The sequence below is a fragment of the Platalea leucorodia genome (assembly GCF_965183815.1).
Source record: "Platalea leucorodia genome assembly, chromosome: 4".
In the NCBI taxonomy this organism is placed as follows: domain Eukaryota; kingdom Metazoa; phylum Chordata; class Aves; order Pelecaniformes; family Threskiornithidae; genus Platalea; species Platalea leucorodia.
The window spans coordinates 107,267,911-107,288,436 of record NC_138826.1 but is presented as its reverse complement, the minus strand read 5'-3'; the positions used below and the strand labels follow the sequence as shown (position 1 = coordinate 107,288,436).

Below are 20,526 nucleotides of genomic sequence, written 5' to 3'. Positions count from 1 at the left end.
AAGACATCCCCCCCCCCCCCCAATACCAAATCTTACTTATCATTTTCTTATGCTATGATTCCAGCATTAGAATAATTTTCCTCCTCACTTTATCATTCAAGAAAAAAAACACACACCAAAAAAACCAACCAACCAACAACAACAAAAAGCTAATCAACCCTCCTCCCTCCTCAAACTGCAAAAAAACCCCCACCAAAACCACAAACAGCTTTTGGAACACATCTTCACAATAAATGTTTAAATTAAATTCCTATATTTTTCATTCAAAAACACAAAAACCCATATGCTGTTTTCATACCTGCATATGGGTTATCAACATGGCAATGAAACAGAGTATTTATTTCAAAGGCAATATAAAACTCATAGCAACGACCATGAATAATGTTAAGGAAATACACTTAAGTAATTTTCTTATGCTACTGTTCTTCCTCAAAGAGGGTTTTATTCAAACTTCTCCAATAAATAGAACTTTGCTAAGAAAAGGTGTAATTAACGCGTACTGCATACTGTAATGCACCAACGTATCAAGATCACATTTTTTAAAAATGTTCTTTAGAGAAGTCTCATTAAGAGCATAATCTTACACTTAGATTCTTCAACTTTATTTAAAGTACACAGACTAAAGAAAAGAAACACAGGAAACGTAATTATACTTTGGGATTTTAACACCTCCATAAAATACACGTGTATACAAAGCACCTCATACACAGTCATCAATGTGAAAATATGGTTGGAGCAAAACTACAGCAAAATGAAGTCATACATAGAACATGTATTTTCCATGCTCCTCCTTATAAAAGTTCTAGTTTTGGCACCATTTATGAAGTTTCCATGTAATTTAACAGGGAATTTCCAAAAAAGCAGCTGATTCACCTTTCCTATTGGTTGCAACAAAATAGAAAACATCTTAAAAAAAAAAAAAAATCACCCACCCATACATGTAAACTTGAAGATTCCATTGCTAAAGTGAAAACTGTGAAAAAAGTAAAACTTGGTTCACTAAGTCTAATTGTATAGGGCCAACACAAAAATGAATCAGTAATTTTCTGAACTCAACTATGAGAAAAAAAACTGTTCCATTGCTATAATCTAAAGATTAACAATTACAAGTATGCCAAAAAATTAACAGGTATGTTAACTTTCGAGATGCATCCATTCAAGTAAGTTTTGTAACATTTACCTGTATCCAAGCGCTTTACAGGGGACTCATCATCAACCTCAGAATCTCCACATGCACTCCTTGATCTTTTCCTTGGGTGCAGAAGTGTCTCCAACCTTGGAAGGACTACAGACAAAAAGGTTTTGGTCCCTAGCTGTGGAGAAGTTGGCTGGGTTTCAGTGTTCTTTGCAGACTTTTGGGGGCTTATACTTTTCGATTTGCAGAAGAGAATGGATGTACGTCTGTTTACATCAGTTGATGACTCAGCTACAGAAGAAACAGTCGACTCATTGAGATTACTGTCAAGTAAGTGTTCTGGAGTGTGTCCATTTATTTCTTTCTGAATGGAAGTGCTATATAATTCATTATCAAATTTTACTCTTTTGTAAAGCTTACTCTGCTCTGGATTGAGTTCTACTGGTTTGAGGGTTGGTGGTTCTGAATTAGTCTCCAAGTTTGAAGGAAGAGGTAATGCATCTGATGGTTCAAGTTTAGGGGGAGATTTATCTCCTGAAAAAATTATAAATAGAGTGTGATTTTTGAAAACCTGTAGTTATAAAGTCTATTATAAAACTCACTATAAATGTGCAGCCCACCAAATAAATTGTTGTTTGGAAACAAAGCATAACATTTTAAAAACAAACCTTGTCTAGCAACAATCTGTCCTAGTTAGTAGTTCCTACTTTTATACTGGGAATGTAACAGGGATAGAAAAGTAGGTGTTTATAGTTGGTGTTAACAATTTACACCTGGATAAATACTTTTTACTTCTCATGCAGTTATGTTAGTTTCATTAACTAAAAACTAAGAAATCTATTTTTTTAAATAGAAATTTGGGGTGGTGGATGATTATCTGTTAAATGCAATTGCACTGCCATTCAAGTAAAATTTTTGATAATATACATTTTTATGTATTTCACCTTATCAATATTCACCTTATTTGCCTAAGACAAATTTTATCAGATAAGCATAAAAAAAAAAAAAGTATTTGTAACCTGATCTACTAGAGTGAGCTAAAATGTGTTATAAAATTTACAGAAAGGCAAGATTTGCAAATCTGCTTTACAGTTGTGGCTAGAAGTTTTATCTATCAAAAAGAAATAAAGGGGAGAAAAAAAACACCACCCCCAAATTCTTGCAGCTTGATTAGTCACTAATTGGCAAATACACACTTGACAATGAAGACTTGTTAGGAGAAATCAGAAAAACCACCCTCTAACATTTTTTCTGCCTTCCCCCTCCCCCTTTTTTACAATTTCTTTAGTTAATTTTTCTATGCCACCTGAAAAAAAGGTGTAAAAATCCCAAGGGTTTAAGCCCAGTATCTGTAGTGGATTAAATATTATCTCTACATTGTTTTGGTTTTCGCTTAGCAATGCTTACTTGGAAATCAATGACTTCTAAGTGCAGAAAAATATCTGCCCTATTGTTTAAGGTTTAATCAAACAATAGCATAGTTGATATTAAAAATATATTGTTAAAATAAAGTGTGACTATGCTCACATACTTTGAAGGTATGTAAGTATTACAACTGGTAAATAATATTGCTGGAAGACATTTAGAATTAAATTTACAGTCAGATAAGCACATTTGAAGTACTACCAATTAAAAAAGCCAGTAGTTTAGAATGTCCAAGGTGACTGTTCTTTGCGAACAAATTCTGATTTTCTTACAATTAATTCGAAAATATTCACAAAAAGATTTAAGCACAGAAAAACACCTGAGAACCATTTAGACACCAAAACCTAAATTTCAGTGTTATTCTGCTACCATGTATTTCACATGATCAGAAACTGAAAACAGAATTGCAAGGGGGTAATTCACAGCTCTTCTAAAGTCAGCTCCTGTAGAGATCCTGGGCACAGGATTCTACTACTTTCCTCATCCTTTTTGGCAATTTGTTGTCTTTATTCCTCTAAGTGCCTTCAATTTCAGAATGGGAATTTGAACTAAGGACTACTACTCTTCACTAGAGTAGAATTGTAACAACAATGCCAATCGACTCTGGATCATGCTCTTCATTATGCTTCTTCTAAAAAGCGTACTGTAAATATAAAAAAAGCGCTACTGCTTACTTTTGGACTATTTTTTGCACAACAGCTGCAGTGAAAGGCTGTGTCATAAACATGTTAAGCTACAAGTAAAAAAAGTTAGTGTATTCATTATCTGCCAGAAACTACGTTCCTAAAGAACTATATTCAGTAGCATCATCCCTTGAAAATTAAAAACAAAAAAAACCTCCCAAATTTAAAAAAAAAAAAAAAAATTGAACGTTTTAAGAATACTTAACAGCCTCAGAACAAGCATGCTGATTCATGTACACTTTTTCTGCTATTGTCGTTCAAATCTCAAGCAAGTTATATGTTTAAAAAGCATTCTCTTAGTCACACTAAAAATTAAACACCAAGTTCTGTTTGAATGGCAGTTAAGGGAAGTCATTTTATTGACTTCAACTTCCAAAAATTTTGATAGCATCAAGCTGCAGCAGACACAGACTGTTTTATTTATTACCATGCTTCCACTTTCCCTTGAGCTCTTTACTCCTCCATTCAATGCACTTATTCAAAATGAAACAAGTCTCTAACTCTAAAGAAAAACAGGCTAGCTTTTTAGAGAAGAGCTGATCGTGAAGCAAACTCAATAGAACTTGTTTGTTTGTTTGTTTGTTTTTAGAGACTAGATTTTCTTTGCATCGTTTAAAAATGAGCAATAAAGACCTCAGTAACTGATTGAAAAGCTAAAAAAGCAAATACAATATTCAACTGAAATATAAAGTTAGGTCTTTCTAGTATATTGCTCTCATTGAAATCAATAGGAACTAGCTAAGAGTAGATGCAGTTCTGACACCAATGTTTTGAGGAGGAAGAGAAGCGCAAGGGGAAGGGCTGGTTAGATACGGCTGACTTGATTCTACGACATGAAGTTTGTTAAGTCCTATCAATAGTTAGCTTTATTTAAAAAAAAAAAAGAAACCCAACCCAAAGCTACCCTCCACCCTCCCCAAAGTCTGGAGCAGAGAATAAAAAAAAACTAGGAAAGACAGTGCAACAGCCAGAGTTTTCAGCACCATTGACCTAGGCTCACATGATCCCTAATACATATTTTGGCATTTAAGTGGATTTCCAAAAGTACAAAGATGTTTTCCACTCAGGCATTTCCGATTCCTTTTTGTATGAGATTGACTGTACTTTCATAAGTCTTGCTACTGTGAAAAATAATGGAGCGAGGTTTTGTTTTAAAAGATCTTTCTCATATTCTTAAAATATTTGTTGTGATTGAAGTGGCTATTTGTCCATTTAAAAATTAAATATAATACTCACTAATTACACTCTTTAATTCACATGATTAAAGCACCTGACTGAAGAGGTTCAGAACAGTACTGATTTAAACATGGTTTAAAATCTTACCTTCTTCTTCTCCATCTTGTTCTAATGCCGCACTTTCTTCTTCAAAACTTCCAATACCTGATTCTATTTGAGGAGCTTGGTTGTGTTGCTGACTTAGTTTGTTGCGAATAATGCTGATTTCTTTCTTTAACAGCTTTGCTCTTTTGCTCCTTGACCCACTGGATTTCATTGCACAGGTGAGATCAAGTTTTTCTAGCAACTCTCTCAGCTGTTCTTCCAAAGACATATGTGCTCTGTTTGCAGGATTCAGTAACCGATCCACTGAAGTCAAAATACACATAATGGAAAAATGTGTTAGTGTTTCCCAGAATATTTCCCGTAATAATAATACCAACAGGAGGAAAAAAAAAATTCACTTGCCAAAATTAAAACATGTCATCAAAAAGCTACTTAGATTACAGTCTTAGTAGCTTCACCGTTACCAGTGAAGAAATGTTGAAACACATTCCTACTATATAATTATTATTCTTCTTGATCAGCATTTTGCTCAAGAAAACTAAGTAGTAGAGCAAAGAATTAAAAGGTCAGAAGGAAGACATAATTAATCCTGCCCATCCTAACAGATGATTTCCTTCTTGTTAAAGACAAGGGCAAGATCATGGTTATAAAAGAAACGTGTTAATTATTCTCCTTTACTGCCAAAACCTCAGAAAACTTATATGTATGTCTAAAGTCATCATTTTAATTCCTAGTATTACAAACTCACTTGATTTTTTAATTCAGTAGGTTATTTAAGAATGTGCTTAAGTTTATGCACACTGGTAGTCATTTTCCATGACTTACAAGCATATACAATCATGTGAAAGAAAGCACTCAATTTAAAAACCTTTTTCATGTAGCTTGTTAAATTAGGCTCTGGCATTGTCAAAATCAGAATCTGGCTAACACTGTTTTCTAATGACAGATCTAGTAGAATAGAAACACTCAAATCTTTCAAGCAATGTTCTTAATGGGGGGGGCAGATCTAGTCAGAAAAATGAACAGCAATAATCTTAAACATCTGTATGGAACGTACACACCGTGTGTAATGTCAAATGCAACTTTTAAAAATAATCCAAAAACATCTTACCATCTTCCCAAGAGAAAGGCTGGGGTGCCTCAAGTTTAGGCCGTTCAGGTAAGTGCATTCCAGTTTCATTATTATAACCGATTCCTTCAGCATCTCGCCTAGCTTGCCTGAGAACTACACCTCCTTGATCTCTTAACCGCACTGCAGCTCTATAGAATATTGTATCTTTTGCATTGTATTTCATACAGTTATCTATGATAAGATTGAAGTCTTCTTCAAACTCACTGAGGTTTTTATAGCCTTGAGCATCTAACCGTTTTCGCATGGTAGAGAAATCCATAGGATGTTTAATATGATCCAAATAGTCTGGAACCTTTGAATAAATATTTAAAACATGAATGGGTAAAATTACATTACTACACACAAAGTAACATTACTATTAACTGATCCACATTTTCTAACATATTTTGTAACACCTCAATCGAGAACTTCAAAATGTAGCTTAGAATTGCGCATCTTGATATTGCAAACGTTTGCATGCCAACAGAAGTTTACATATTACAAGATTCTGCATCTTGGGTAACAAGTTGGAGCTCTATTAACAGATGCTGAAACTACATGGTTTTTAGAATTCTGTGTTTTTATATACATATTATACGTGTATTTATGCATATGCATACTTCTAAATGTATGTATTTATACCTATGTACACATATGTATAATATATACATGTGTATGTAGTATACACACACGTATATAATTTATATAGACATGTATACATGTCTACTTATTATTTATACACATGTATAGATGTGTTGCATATGTACGTATGCACACATACACGCACACGTATACTCTAAGTTCATCTGGTTTCCCACTGAATGAAAAAGAACTTCACCTGCAAGTAGGAAGACAGGATCTACATTTCAATTTTTAAGACACCTTTCGAGTTTGCTTTATCAAATAATCTTATAACAAAAGATCAATATGTACCCATGTGATTCCATACAAGTATTTCCCAGAAATTATTTTGGTATATCAGCATAAATAGACTTTCATAGCAGTAAGTCATAACTCATAACGTAAATTATCAGAACAGAGATTAAAAGGTAACGCTGCTCCCAACTCTGCATGTAACAATTTGGTTTTGTACTTAAGTGCCATCAAGTCATACCTAAACATAAGGAAATACAGCTTAAAACATACCTCTTTGAGGTTCACTGGCTGAGCAAATATACGAGCAGAATCCTTTTCCTGCAGCTGATCCAGAACTGATCGCAGAAGTACAGTGAATGGAGTAAGCTGAAGTTCCATAGCAACCTGCTCAATCTTGACCTAAAGAAGTAGTAATTATCCAATTGAGCATTTTTCATTAAGATACTGTTTTAAAGTTGTTTTGTAGCAATAGTGAAGTACTTTAGGTATGAAACACATAGGACATTTACAGAGTTACCAACATTGAAACAGTCTTGTTATGGCAAAAATGAATTCTTAATGACACATTAATGGTGTGTGTATATACATATAATATAAACATGTAAACAAAGTATACACACACACACAAAACACAAAACAAAGTATAGACACACACACGTGTATAAATAATAATACATAATACATGTGTATAGCAAGTGATATGTGAATGTACAGGAATGATGCATGGAATTCCAGAAAGCACCGAAGAACTACAAACTGTATTAGCTTGCAATGAATGTTCACAGCTTGCAAAAAGTGAAAATGGAATGGTGTTTTCATAAATAAGGACAATTAAAGACTCGTAAGTGCAAACATTTTGTTTTCACAGTTTTCATATAAAATGTTATCTGTCTGCATTATCACTTCCTCAAATCTCTTTTCCCAGCAACGTTATCTCTAGCATGTAGTAGGACTTAGATGCAGCTTTTTTTTTTTTTTTTTTTTCTCTTTTTGGTGACAGAAGAGCAAAAGTGCTCCTCAATATAGGCACATGTATGCAGAAAACCTGAAGAGATCAAAGTTTCTACAGTTTCTTCAGAAACCAATTGTCTTTGCAAGTCTAACAGAATGGCTTGTTAAATAATTTCTCTACACCGATGCACACAGCATGGGCAACAAACAGGAGGAGCTGGAAGCCACCATGCTGCTAGAAAGCTGTGACCTACTTGCCATTACTGAAACTTGGTGGGACAAATCCCATGACTGGAGTGTGGCTGTCAACGGCTACAGGCTGTTCAGAAGGGACAGGCGAGGAAGAGGGGGCAGAGGCATTGCCCTCTGCATCAAGAAATGGATACAGTGTGAAGAGCTGTCTCTGCAGAATAGCCACGAGCAGGTTGAAAGCTTATGGATAAGAATTAGAGACCAAGGCAACAAAGGGAACCTTGTGGCTGGTGTCTACTACAGGCTGCCTGATCAAGGGGAGCCTATTGACAAAGCCTTCTTACTCCAGCTACAGGAGGCACCATGCTCACAGGCTCTCATCCTCTTGGGGCACTTCAACCATCCCGACATCTGCTGGAAAAGTAGCATGGCAAACTGCAGGCAATCCAGGAGACTCCTGGAGTGCATCGGGGATAACTTCTTAAGCCAGGTAATAGACAGCCCTACCAGAGGGGATGCAAAACTGGACCTGTTCGTCACCAACGCAAGCGAGCTGATCGTTGACATCAAGGCTGGAGACAGCCTGGGCTGCAGTCATCATGCACTGGTGGATTTCACAGTCCCGAGGGATATGGGTCAGGCAAAGAGTAAAGTCAGAACCCTGAATTTTAGGAAAGCAAAATTCCAGCTCTTCAAGTAGTTAGTCATTATAAACCCCTGGGAAACTGCCCTCAGGGATAGGGGAGCAGAACAGAGCTGGCAGATCTTTAAGGATGCTTTCCATAGAGCACAAGAGCTCTTGATACCCAGGTGTAAGAAATCAGGGAAGGAAGGCAAGAGACAAGCATGGATGAGTCGAGACCTGCTGGTCAAACTAAAGAGCAAGAAAGAAACGCACAGGCAGTGGAAGCAGGGACAGGTATCCTGGGACGAGTATAGGGATGCTGCCTGGTTGTGTAGGGGCGGGGTCAAGAAGGCCAAGGCACAGCTGGACCTGAACTTGGCAAGGGATGCAAAGAATAATAAGGGCTTCTACAGGAATGTCAGCAAGAAAAGGAAGGTCAAAGAAAGTCTGCCCCCACAATGAATGCGACTGGCAAACTGATAACAACAGACAAGGAAAAGGCTGAGGTAATCAACAACTTTTGTGCCTCAGTCTTCACTGGCAACCTCTCTTCCCACAACTCTCAAGTGGATGGACTGCAAGACAGTGACTGGGGGAACAAAGTCCCTCCCACTGTAAGAGAAGATCAGGTCCGTGACCACCTGAGGAACCTGAACATACATAAGTCTATGGGACCTGATGAGATGCATCCCAGAGTCCTCAGGGAATTGGCTGATGTAGTTACCAAGCCACTCTCCATGATATTTCAAAAGTCATGGCTGTCAGGTGAAGTCCCTGGGGACTGGAAAAAGGGAAACATTGCACCCATTTTTAAAAAGGGTAGAAAGGAGGACCCTGGGAACTACCGATCTGTCAGCCTCACCTCTGTCCCTGGGAAGATCATCAACAGATCTTCCTAGAAGCTATCCTAAGGCACATGGAAGACAGGAAGGTGATTTGAGACAGCCAGCATGGTTTCACCAAGGGCAAGTCCTGCCTGACCAACCTAGTGGCCTTCTATGATGGAGTAACTACATCGGTGGACAAGGGAAGAGCTACGGATGTCATCTATCTGGACTTCTGTAAGGCCTTTGACACTGTCCCCCACAACATCCTTCTCTCTAAATTGGAGAGATAGGGATTTGATGGGTGGACTGTTCAGTGGATAAGGGATTGGCTGGATGGTCACATCCAGACGGTAGTGCTCAACGGCTCAATGTCCGGATGGAGATCAGTGACAAGTGGTGTACCTCAAGGGTCCGTACTGGGACCAGTACTGTTTAATATCTTCATCAATGACATAGACAGAGGGATTGAGTGCACCCTCAGCAAATCTGCAGACAACACAAAGCTGAGTGGTGCGGTTGACACGCCTGAGGGATGAGATGCCATCCAGAGGGACCTGGCAAGCTCGAGAAGTGGGCCCATGTGAACATCATGAGGTTCAACAAGGGTCCTGCACATGGGTCAGGGCAACCCCCGGTATCAATACAGGCTGGGGGACGAAGGGATTGCGTGCAGCCCTGCCAAGAAGGACTTGGGGGCACTGGTAGACGAAAAGCTGGACACGAGCCAGCAACATGCACTCGCAGACCAGAAAGCCAACTGCATCCTGGGCTGCATCAAAAGAAGAGTGGCCAGCAGGTCAAGGGAGGTGATTCTCCTCCTCTGCTCCCCTCTGGTGAGACCTCACTCTGCAGTCCTCAGCACAGGAAAGACATGGACCTCTTGGAGTGGGTCCAGAGGAGGGCCACAAAAATCATCACAGGGATGGAACACCTCTCCTATAAAGAAAAGCTGAGAGAGCTGGGATTGTTCAGCCTGGAGAAGAGAAGGCTCCAGGGAGACCTTATTGCAGCCTTTCAGTACTTAAAGGGGGCCTACAAGAAAGATGGGGACAGACTTTTTAGCAGGGCCTGCAGCAACAGGACAAGGGGTAATGGTTTTAAACTAAAAGAGAATAGATTTAGACTAGATATAAGGAAGACATTTTTCATGATGAGAGTGGTGAAACACTGAAAAAGGTTGCCCAGAAAGGCGGTAGATGCTCCATCTCTGAAAACATCAAGTCAGGTTGGACGGGGCTCTGAGGAACCTGATCTAGTTGAAGATCTCACTGCAGGGGAGTTGGACTACATGGCCTTTAAAGATCCCCTCCAAAGCAAACCATTCTATGATTCTATGATAATTTTATATATTTTAAACAGTTCGCTTGAGTGCATGCACGCACATATGTTTCTTGATCCTACATGAGGATTAAAAGACAAACATGGCAGTCTTTCTATGGCAAAAACTGTGTATGAGAATACTTAAACTGTCTTTCTTTCAGAAAAGTTTCACCAAATTAAAAGGTACTTCATTTACCTGTTCTCTTTTTAATTTTTCACGCTTACGTATAAGCTCAATCAACAAACGCGCTCTTTCAAGATCATGGCGCAGCCTTTGCCAGTACTTCAGTTTTTCTTTTAAGGCTTGCATTTCTTCATCATCTTCTCTCTAAGAAAAGAATCAAATGTTTTCATGAAATGAAAAACACTAACCTCTTTTTATAAGCTAGTTTTATGCAATTACAGAACATATTCACAGAAAAGGAGAAACTACTGTCTTACAGTTACAGCACTTGGTCATAAGAGTCATACTGCAACAAAAGAAAACCTCTGGTCAGGGTATCTTCTAGAATTTATCAACTGTCTAGCTGAAAAAAAAAAAATCTATAAACTGGAAAGCAGTCCTATGGTGAAGGCTATTTACATCAGAAAAAGCAATATAGCAAACAGCAACCTAGCAGTATAACAAGCTGCAAAATAAGATTCAGTATTTTCACATCAAAATCCAAAGCAGGTGAACATCATCAGCTTCCTTAGAAACTCAAGCCTGGTAGAAACAAATTCTTGTTGTGCTCAACACAGTCTACCTCCGCAGCACCCAGCAGAATTAGGACACATTTGTAACCAAACAAAATCATTATGACTTCTGAGGACAGGAAACGAAAATCAGTTTATTAAATAATATAGTAACTTCAAATGGTACTGCAAATGGGTAATGCAATAATACAACCTGTCAGTGAATGGATGAAATAATTTAATTCACACATTTTTAGAAAGAAGTAGTGTTTAAACACTTGCAGTATTTAGTTTGATTTGTACATACAGAAAACAGAGCCTTTCTTGTTTGTTTTTACTATTTTTCATAAGGAAAAGAAGGATATTGGAATACTACCTATAGTATTCAAATGGTGTTGGCAAGAACACCATTTTTATGGCCAGAAACAAGGCCATAAAAGTCCTGATACTAGAATCAAGTACACAGAAGAAACATCTGCGTTGGAAAATTATTACATTTAAAATTAGTATTTTATAAAAGAATCTGAGAAAGATATCCAAAGCTTTGTATGCTTGCCTGTAACTAGCATAATGCAACATACACTTGATAAGTAATGGTAATGTGGTTTTTTTTTAAACTAAAACAAACAAATGATAAATTCTATAAGTTATAAAAAATAGAAGACTAAATACAAAATAAATAAATAAAAAAAACTAACTAAGCAGATTAACAATAATGAACATTACAAATTGTTACACTCAAAGCGAAAACCTCCTTAACAGAAGGATAATTTAGAAATATCATAGGTCCTCTAAAGGAAGCTTGTGCAATTTTTCAGACAGAAGGTTCTAAAAATAGAATTGCAAAAACTGGAAGTTTAAAAAAAAGATCTAATAGATTTGCAAGTGCTAAGATTCTATGATCTGCATCATATTTTATTGCTTTATACACTTTGTAGGCAAGTACCTGTACAAGCTACGAAGTTAGTTTTATTCAAATCTCTAACTTCACTGAAGTTTTGAAAATCCTTAACTATCAACTATCACTGTATTACAATATAGCAATCTGGAAACAACAGTTCGTTCCTCTTTAAAAAAAAAAAAAACAAAAAAAAACCACCCACAAAAGAAGATCAAAAAATTGTCGCTAGAAACTTCTAGTTCCCTTTCCTAATGACTATTACTACTGACAGTTATAATTTCTTTTAAAGGAGTTAAGTCTTGACTTAGACACATAGTAATTTAACCGTTGAGGGTCAGAATAGTTCAAAGTAAATTTTGACAGAACAAATATTAATATGCACATCTTCAATTCCTTAAAATTCCCAGAGACTCACTGAATTATAAAGTCTACACTGCCACTAATTGCTGTTCTCCTATATCCCTTCATCTCGGAGTACAGATCCCATGTGTGGAAAAGCAACCTAACTGTTAACTGACATAGCTATACAATTTTTTCACAGTTACACTGTTTTTCAGGACCAAAATTAAGTTGTGGCTATTGCTAAAAGTGGAAGGTTTGCCCTCCCTTTGCTTGCAGCCATTTAGAGTCTGCTCTTTTGCCCTATGTAATTGCATAGTTCATGGAACTGGGGAACTAACCCTGCTGAAAGCTAAGTCAACAAAACCATACCAGTTTTAGGGTGGGCCAGGAAACTTAAATACAGCAATAAAAAAAGCGTTACTTTGTTACATCAGGTCTTGAGGTAGTTCATCAGAGACTTCAGTATTTGGCTAAATCTGAAGGTGCAGTTGCACTTTTAAAAAAAAAAAAAAAAAAGATTATTCTTTTAGTTGAATCAGTTGTTTGACGAATTTCATTCCATAAAATAGGCAGGTAGGTGTAAATATGCAGATGTGACCCAAAGTATCAAAAGCACCTTGTTTGCTTTTTTTTTGTGCACACATACACTTCCTTCTTGAACATCACGCTGTCTTGGGGATTAATAGCAAGCCTCCAATTTTTTGACACTTCTGTACAAAGTAATGTTGGCAGACATGGTTATAATAGCTAAGATACGACCTGCTCAGTTGACATGGGGCGAGCGGTTGACATTGTCTACTTGGACTTCTCCAAGGCCTTCGATACGGTTCCCCACGGCCTCCTCCTGGAGAAACTGATGCGTTATGGCCCAGACAAGTAGTCTGTGCAGTGGGTGAGGAATTGGCTGATGGGCCACACCCAAAGGGTGGTGGTAAATAGCTCTTTTTCAAACCGGCAACCCGTCACAAGTGGGGTCCCCCAAGGATCGATATTGGGCCCAATGCTATTCAATATCTTCATAAGTGATCTGGATAACGGGATCAAGTGTAGCCTGAAGAAGTTCGCAGATGACACTGCAGCTCAGACTGGGATCCACCTGGCTAGAGAGCAGCTCCGTGGAAAGGGACCTGGGGGTCCTGGTGGACAGGAAGCTCAACATGAGTGAACAGGGTGCTGCTGCGGCCAAGAAGGCCAATAGGACGCTGGGTTACATCAAAAAGGGCATCACCAGCAGAGATAAAGAAGTCATTATCCCACTCTACTCGGCGCTTGTCAGGCCACACCTGGAATACTGTGTACAGTTCTGGTCCCCATTGTACAAAAAAAGATGTGGACAGGCTGGAGGGGGTCCAGAGAAGGGCCACCAGGATGATCAAGGGTCTGGGAAGCCTGCCGTATGAGGACAGGCTGAGAGAGTTGGGTTTGTTCAGCCTTGAGAAAAGGAGGCTTAGAGGTGATCTCATCACCATGTACCAGTACTTAAAGGGGAGCTACAAAGAAGATGGAGACTCCCTTTTCACAAGGAGTCACATGGTGAGGACAAGGGGTAACGGGTACAAGTTACTCCCAGGGAGATTCCGATTGGACACGAGAGGAAAATTTTTCACAATGGGAACAGTCAATCATTGGAATAATCTCCCCAGGGAAGTGGTTGACTCCGCTACGCTGAACATGTTTAAGACTCAGCTGGACATGGTGCTGGGCCATCTCGTCTAGATTGTGCTAGAAAGGTTGGACGAGATGATCCTTGAGGTCCCTTCCAACCTGGTATTCTATGATTCTATGAATACCTGAAGGGAGGGTGCAAAGATGACCAAGCCAGGCTCTTTTCAGTGGTGCCCAGTAACAGGACCAGAAGCAATGGACACAAACTGAAACACAGGAGGCTCTGAACATCAAGGAAACACATTTTCACTGTGAGGGTGACTGAGCACAGGCACAGGTTGCTCAGGGATGCTGTGGAGTCTCCACCCTTGGAGATATTCAAAAGCTGTCTGGACATGGTCCTGGGCAACTGGCTCTAGGTGGCCCTGCTTGAGCAGCAGGGTTGGACCAGATGACCTCCAGAAGTCCCTTCCAACCTCAACTGTTCTGGGAATTATTAGTTAGATTTTTTTTTTTCATTAAAAGCTAAAAATAGAAACACATACAAAAAAGACAGATCAAATAATAGGAAGCAGTGTTGACCATGATATTTTTATGATTACATCAATTAATGAATTAATCAGCAAATAGCAACGCAATTCAAACAAAAATAATAGTTCAGCTTTAAAGGGAAAAAAATTCAATTTAATACAAGTAAATGACTATAAAATGCATTCTTGAGTTCTAGAGGCTATTTTGCAGGAACAATTCCACTGGAAGTCAAACACCTGGAGAATGGAAAGAACACAGCCATCTACATTTTCAGTGCAGTTAAAAAGCTAACTGAGATGCAGTAATAATTTCCATATAATGATGCTTCACAGCATTTCAAGGTCTACACACATGGATCGATATACAGAATACAGAAAAGAAATTTTAATTATTTTCAAAGCCACCCAGTGACTTCAGACCAAAACAACAAGAGACCGCCAAAATCTCTTATGTCACTGAAGAGCTGTTAATATTACAAAAATGGGAAGCAGTGTCCGTATTACAAAAATGGGAAGCAGAAGAGTACCGCTTTCTGAATCTGATACACATCTGGAGTGACTATTTTTCTGTTTTTCAGCAATTCTGACTGGTAAATGTGTACAACTTCAACCAATCTAGATGTATTTTAGATAGGATGAGTTTTACCGGAACAAAATATCAGCATAAATTTATGCTTGTCTACAATCCCACTTAACTATGGCAAAAGTGAAACTAAAAGTTGAAACAGGTCTTTGAACTTCATCAACAACTTGCTCTTTGTTCTGTTATTACTGAACAAGGTGGGCAATAAGGACCTGAATTCGAAAACTGTAAACTAGCATGTCTAACCTTTACTCTATAAAAATCCCTGTTTTTCTCAGTTGTAAGTGTCGAAGACAACATTTGCTTTCCGTCTTTTGACGAATTTAAAATCAAATTTATTTTCTATCTTACTAACTCATAGCACATGGAGGAATGAGTCCCAAAAAGACACAATACTAGTCAATGAACAACGGTATTAGGATAGTTTTGGTGACAGCATTTTTGTGAAACATTTAAGCGAAACAAAAGAAGAATCCACACAAATATATACTTTTTTCATACCTCACAAATTAAAAAGGATTAGATAATGCTCAGTTGCCAATACAGGTCATATTACTTAAGAATAAGGAAAAGAATTTACTCAGTGCTGAACAAGAGAAAGTTTTTACTCCATGCTATGTTTCCTGGTTAATTTTTTACTGTATAAAATAGATGTTCTGATTTCTTCTTATAAGTAAAAAGTGTGCCACATACCTGTTGTGTGTTTCTTTGTGACTGTAAACTGGACTGCAGCCTTCTCAACAGAGGAACACCATTCCTAGACAGTCTTTTAAGCAACCAGTAACTGTGCACTCGTTCAACAAACTGCTTCTTCCGCTGAATGGCCACCTGATTCATAATCTTATTTAATCTAAAATACGGAAAAACTGATATTGTATTTTTCACAGCAAAGCATAAAACATATTTGTCTATGGAAGTTAAACATCATATATATATGAATGTATAACATAACAACAGCAGTGATCACCATATTACTATTTTCTCTCAATGACATCCCTTTTGGTACAATTATTTCTGAGCAGTAGGTTACAATCAAACACAGCTGCTTGACACTGTAGTTTCTACCAAATACGTTAAGGTACTTTATAAAGCCAAAGGGCATCAATTTTTTCATGATCATTACCTCAAAAGCAATCCCAGATTAGGGCTGAGAATAAAGTATTATGTGCATTTTAGAATAATTTTCCTGTTGAAAATAAAATCAGAAATAAAGCTGTAAAGCCCTACAAAAGTTTTCAGATCGTTTGTTGCTGTCTCCACACAGAATTAGTAGTTTATTTTAAAGACAATATATCTTCAAACTTTTTACATAAAAACACACAACAAAAAGCTTGTATTACTCATCTACTAATATTAAATTCTTGGTAAACAAAGCAAACAAAAAATGTAAAACAGAAGAACACTTATGATTTTACGCCACACATATGATGCAAATATTCACACAGGAAAGATGCAAGAAAGGACAATACAAACAGTTAAGCACAATATGTTGATTAAATAAATAGTATTTTCTCCAAACTTATATTTTAACAGATGGAAATACTGTTTATGTATACTCTGTTTACAAATACTCTAGGAAAGTGCTATATGAACATCACATGTACCAAACCTGACTACTATTTTTTTTAAATAATGACACATTAAAATGTCCAAGTCTCACACACAACACTAACCTCTCAAAACTTAGATTCAAAAAAAGGTTTTGTCTTTGTATGGTATTGCAGGGATTTGTCACTGGTGGCAGCCCTTGCAAAATTAACACGAGGTGCCCCGAGGCACCAACCACCTGTACTGTTAAGGGGTTTGTTCATTTGTTTGGGGGCAGTGGTGAGCTGGAGAGAGAGAAAAGGATTTCCCCCAGCTGGACATAAGACAGAGTTAGAGAAAGGATAATATCAATGAACAGAAACCTGTTAATTCTTCACTCAGTATACTAGTACCCATAGAAAAACTCTACAATGGATAGTAGGAGGTTTATCAGAGATTCGCCAATAAAATTTAATACCAAAATAGGCAAAATTAAATTCGAGAAGTGCCTGATTTGTAGACCACCACCATGAGACGTTTAAATAAAAATCAGGAACGTATATACATATTAGTATTCTTTTAATATTAGGAATAAGCCTTGGTTAGAATAATTGTTAAGAGTAGCTGGAAAACATGAATGATCTTTTTCAGACAGACATACAAGTGGTTCTACAAGTGAGTTCACCAAAGGTCATCTATCCCTGGTTGTTTTTTCAGGGCTCCGTAGAAGGTAAGGTGCAATAGGCCTACTCAGTGCTATGCTAACTGTAGCTATGGAGCTTTCAGTCATCACAGGGTAAAGGCAGAGCAAACACAGTTTTTTTCCAAAATACAGTGCTATTGTGTCCTTTGGTTCTTCAGTGACATTGTTTTTCAATGAATAACTAAGCCAGTTAGACATTCTTGAAAAATTTTACCTTAACTTAAAGCTTTAAGAAAGTCTGCAGATGGACTTAGGACTGTCTCGTAACTCTTTCACTGAAGGGCAGAGGCAGGCTCCACAAAGACTTACTCAATGCAGAACAGGCCTTAATGTGACCATATTAAACTTCAAACACAACAGAATTACAATTAATCATAGAATGCAATCACAATCAAATTACTTTCACATCTCTCTCTTGGAAAGAACAAAACCTACTGAACAGAGTCAAAAAGAGCAGAGCCAAATATATACCTATTTGAAAAGATGAGAGAATCATAACTTAACATGAAGAAAGGTATCTTGGCTTCATGCCCATCAGATGTGGCAAGACTAAGCAAACATCTTTAATTACAGCTTTAAGTACATTTGCCCATTCACATAACAAACCATTCTATTCATAGATAATTATAATAGTAAAGTGCTAGAATAAGCTTAGGAAAGATGTTCACAGAAGATATTCTCCACCTTTAAAAACACAAATAAACAGAAGGTAATTTGGAGTGCAGAAACTACCTAACAAGGGGTAGGAATCTACTCCTCTCTGCCTTCCCTCCAAATAAAACCAAACAAATATTGGCTACTCATATTTCATTTAGACACCAGACTTCGGTAGCGGCAATACACCACCAATCACCCCCCCCTTAATTTCTCAAAATACAGAGGTCAGAGGCTCTTCACATGACAGATATCTACAGAGCCCCTACACTATGAGCTTATTGATACAATGATGTTACACTTGCTGTTAGACCCTAAGAACCCACTAACTATAGCACAATTCTTTGATCATCTTTTTGCTTAGTCAGATACTCCCAGGTAGACTTTTACTGTCCAAAACACTTTAAACTTTGACAGACAATAGAACCATTTTGGGGAAATAAGACACAATTCAGCCTCTGCTGTAGAACCCTAGAAGTAGGATAGACTGGGTATTGATTTTGAAGCTCCCACCCTTGAGAGCACTACCATATTGGGAAAGAGGTTCTCACTCACAAAGGTACAATCAGCTGCAGCAAAGCTAAACACAGGCATGAAATAAGGCACATAAGTATGCACCAGTCTTGAGCAAGTTCCTTTCTGTTACCTGAGCTTGAACTAAATTTGTAGATGTTGAAACTAAATTTTCAAACCAGAATTCTGAAATTCTTTGAGGTCTTAAAGGAGCTTTCTGCACATTCCACTTCCTTTTTTTCAATAGAGCGATGTACTTCAAAAGAAATCATTGAAGAGTAAACAAATTTATATATTTGAGGCAGGTAAGGGAGAGCTGTTTGAAGACTTGATAGTTCTGCAATCCAGGATCTGACTTGCACAAGACAGGATTAACTGCTACACTACACTGACAAATCCCCCACACAGAGGCAAGGCTTACAGAACTTAGGTCACCACCCAGAACTACACAAAACACCTCAGTAAAGGCATTTTTTTGCTAAGGTATCGGTCCACCCTAGAACTTTTTCCATGTATAAGAGTATCAGGAAAGAACAGCTTTCTGTAGTGTTTTATTTTCTAATGGAAAGTCAAGCATAGTAAGTCCCGGGAGAAACAAAATATCAGATATTTGAAATGCACATTCAACACAAATGTATCAATTAAACCTGTGCTTCCTCTTCAGAAAAAATAGACCAATCTCATTACTTAATAATTTTTCATATCTCTGTTAAGATTGCCAAGTAAGTGCGAGACTACTATTGAAGACAGCTTATGAAGAAGAGAATGTAGGAACATACCTCTGGAAGATACTACCAGAGTTACTGTCTTCCCTTTCACAATTGACTTTAGATATGCGGGGCGGGGAAAGCCACAACTATAGCGACTACAGAAAGCAAGCAGGGAGACGAGAAGTGTTCTTGCTGTCCAGGAACAGAGAATTTGTTAAGACAAAATTTCCAAGGAACATACTGAAATGGACCATGTTAAGTGCTAAATGTTTTTCTCAGAACATTTAAACAATTAACACAATTAAGCTAAACCAAGAGCAGAACAGTTCTTACACTCTAACTTGCTGCAGCCTGAACCACTGTTCTGAGGCCTTAAGAAGAGCTCGTGTGGCTCACAGCATGTTGTTTTTCCCTCAACTTATCAGTTATTTAAAATAAAGTACATTGAAAGAAGAATTTGAAAATTCTTAAAAAGGTGGCTGCGTTCCTATGAAATTCAGTAGCTGCTGTTATATAACGGGTCCCATAAAAGAAGCATTAGATTTCAACCTGATGACCACTGCAGCCTTTTGATGTTCTGGCACCACCCATCATACACCCTCTTGTTTTTTTTCCTTTTTTTTGGGCTACATTCCAAGACTACACAGATGTCAAAACATTTTTCAGAACTGTTTTATTTGTGCCACAGGCAACTGAGAAAGCCAGTACTACTTCCCTTCCCCATCCCCACTTGTATCCGACTGTAAAACACTGTGACATGCACTGCAAACATGATATAGAGGTATCATGCAATTCCCTGCTTGTCTTTAAAAGAGGGAAAGACCGCTTTTCAGCTGAAGCTTTCAAACAGCACCTGCAGTTCCCAGCCTGAAACCATACTTTAGGCTGAAGTGTAAATTATGGCATTAAAAATACACTGCACTTACAAAAGCAACAAAAGGATGAGGAGAGGAAACTGGTTTGTTTTGAAAGGTTAAGACAGACTCAAATAATTTAATTTAAAATGAAAGTTAATATACAACAGCTTTGATGAGAAACTGTAATTTATCAGCTGATCTACACCAACCCTCTCCTCACACAGAGGCATTTGATGGATAACCCACCCCACAAAGGGCAATACTCTTAATGGCAAAGCATTCAGAGAAAGCTGAATGTTACTCAGTCCTGTGTTTCCTCATCTTTTAGATAAATGCATAAAATAATTTTTGTCAACATAAGACATGTGCTCTTGTCATATCAGCAATCTCACAGCTTCCTTCTTCCTATTCATGACTGCCTTCCTCTCCCAGTTTCAGTTACATGTCACTGTGGCAACTATGGCAACTGGTTACAAGAAAAAGTGAAAACAGTATTTTTG

General features: G+C 37.7%; 1 protein-coding gene across 5 annotated transcripts in view; it reads right to left on the bottom strand.

Annotated features, from left to right (window-relative positions):
• The window catches only part of BRD1 (bromodomain containing 1), a 64,371-nt gene that overhangs the window by 28,794 nt on the left and 15,051 nt on the right, over positions 1-20,526 (bottom strand). For 3 of the 5 annotated variants that reach the window (XM_082309966.1, XM_082309965.1, XM_082309967.1), the window contains exons 3-8: positions 15,756-15,912; positions 10,623-10,754; positions 6,782-6,910; positions 5,636-5,948; positions 4,567-4,827; positions 1,181-1,669 (exon numbers count right to left, since the gene is read on the bottom strand). In XM_082309966.1, the coding sequence (XP_082166092.1) occupies positions 1,181-1,669; positions 4,567-4,827; positions 5,636-5,948; positions 6,782-6,910; positions 10,623-10,754; positions 15,756-15,912 (1,481 nt within the window). Of the gene's footprint in view, positions 1-1,180; positions 1,670-4,566; positions 4,828-5,635; positions 5,949-6,781; positions 6,911-10,622; positions 10,755-12,765; positions 12,838-15,755; positions 15,913-20,526 lie in introns of those variants that run through there. The other 2 variants (XM_082309969.1, XM_082309968.1) reach the window with 2 other exon arrangements.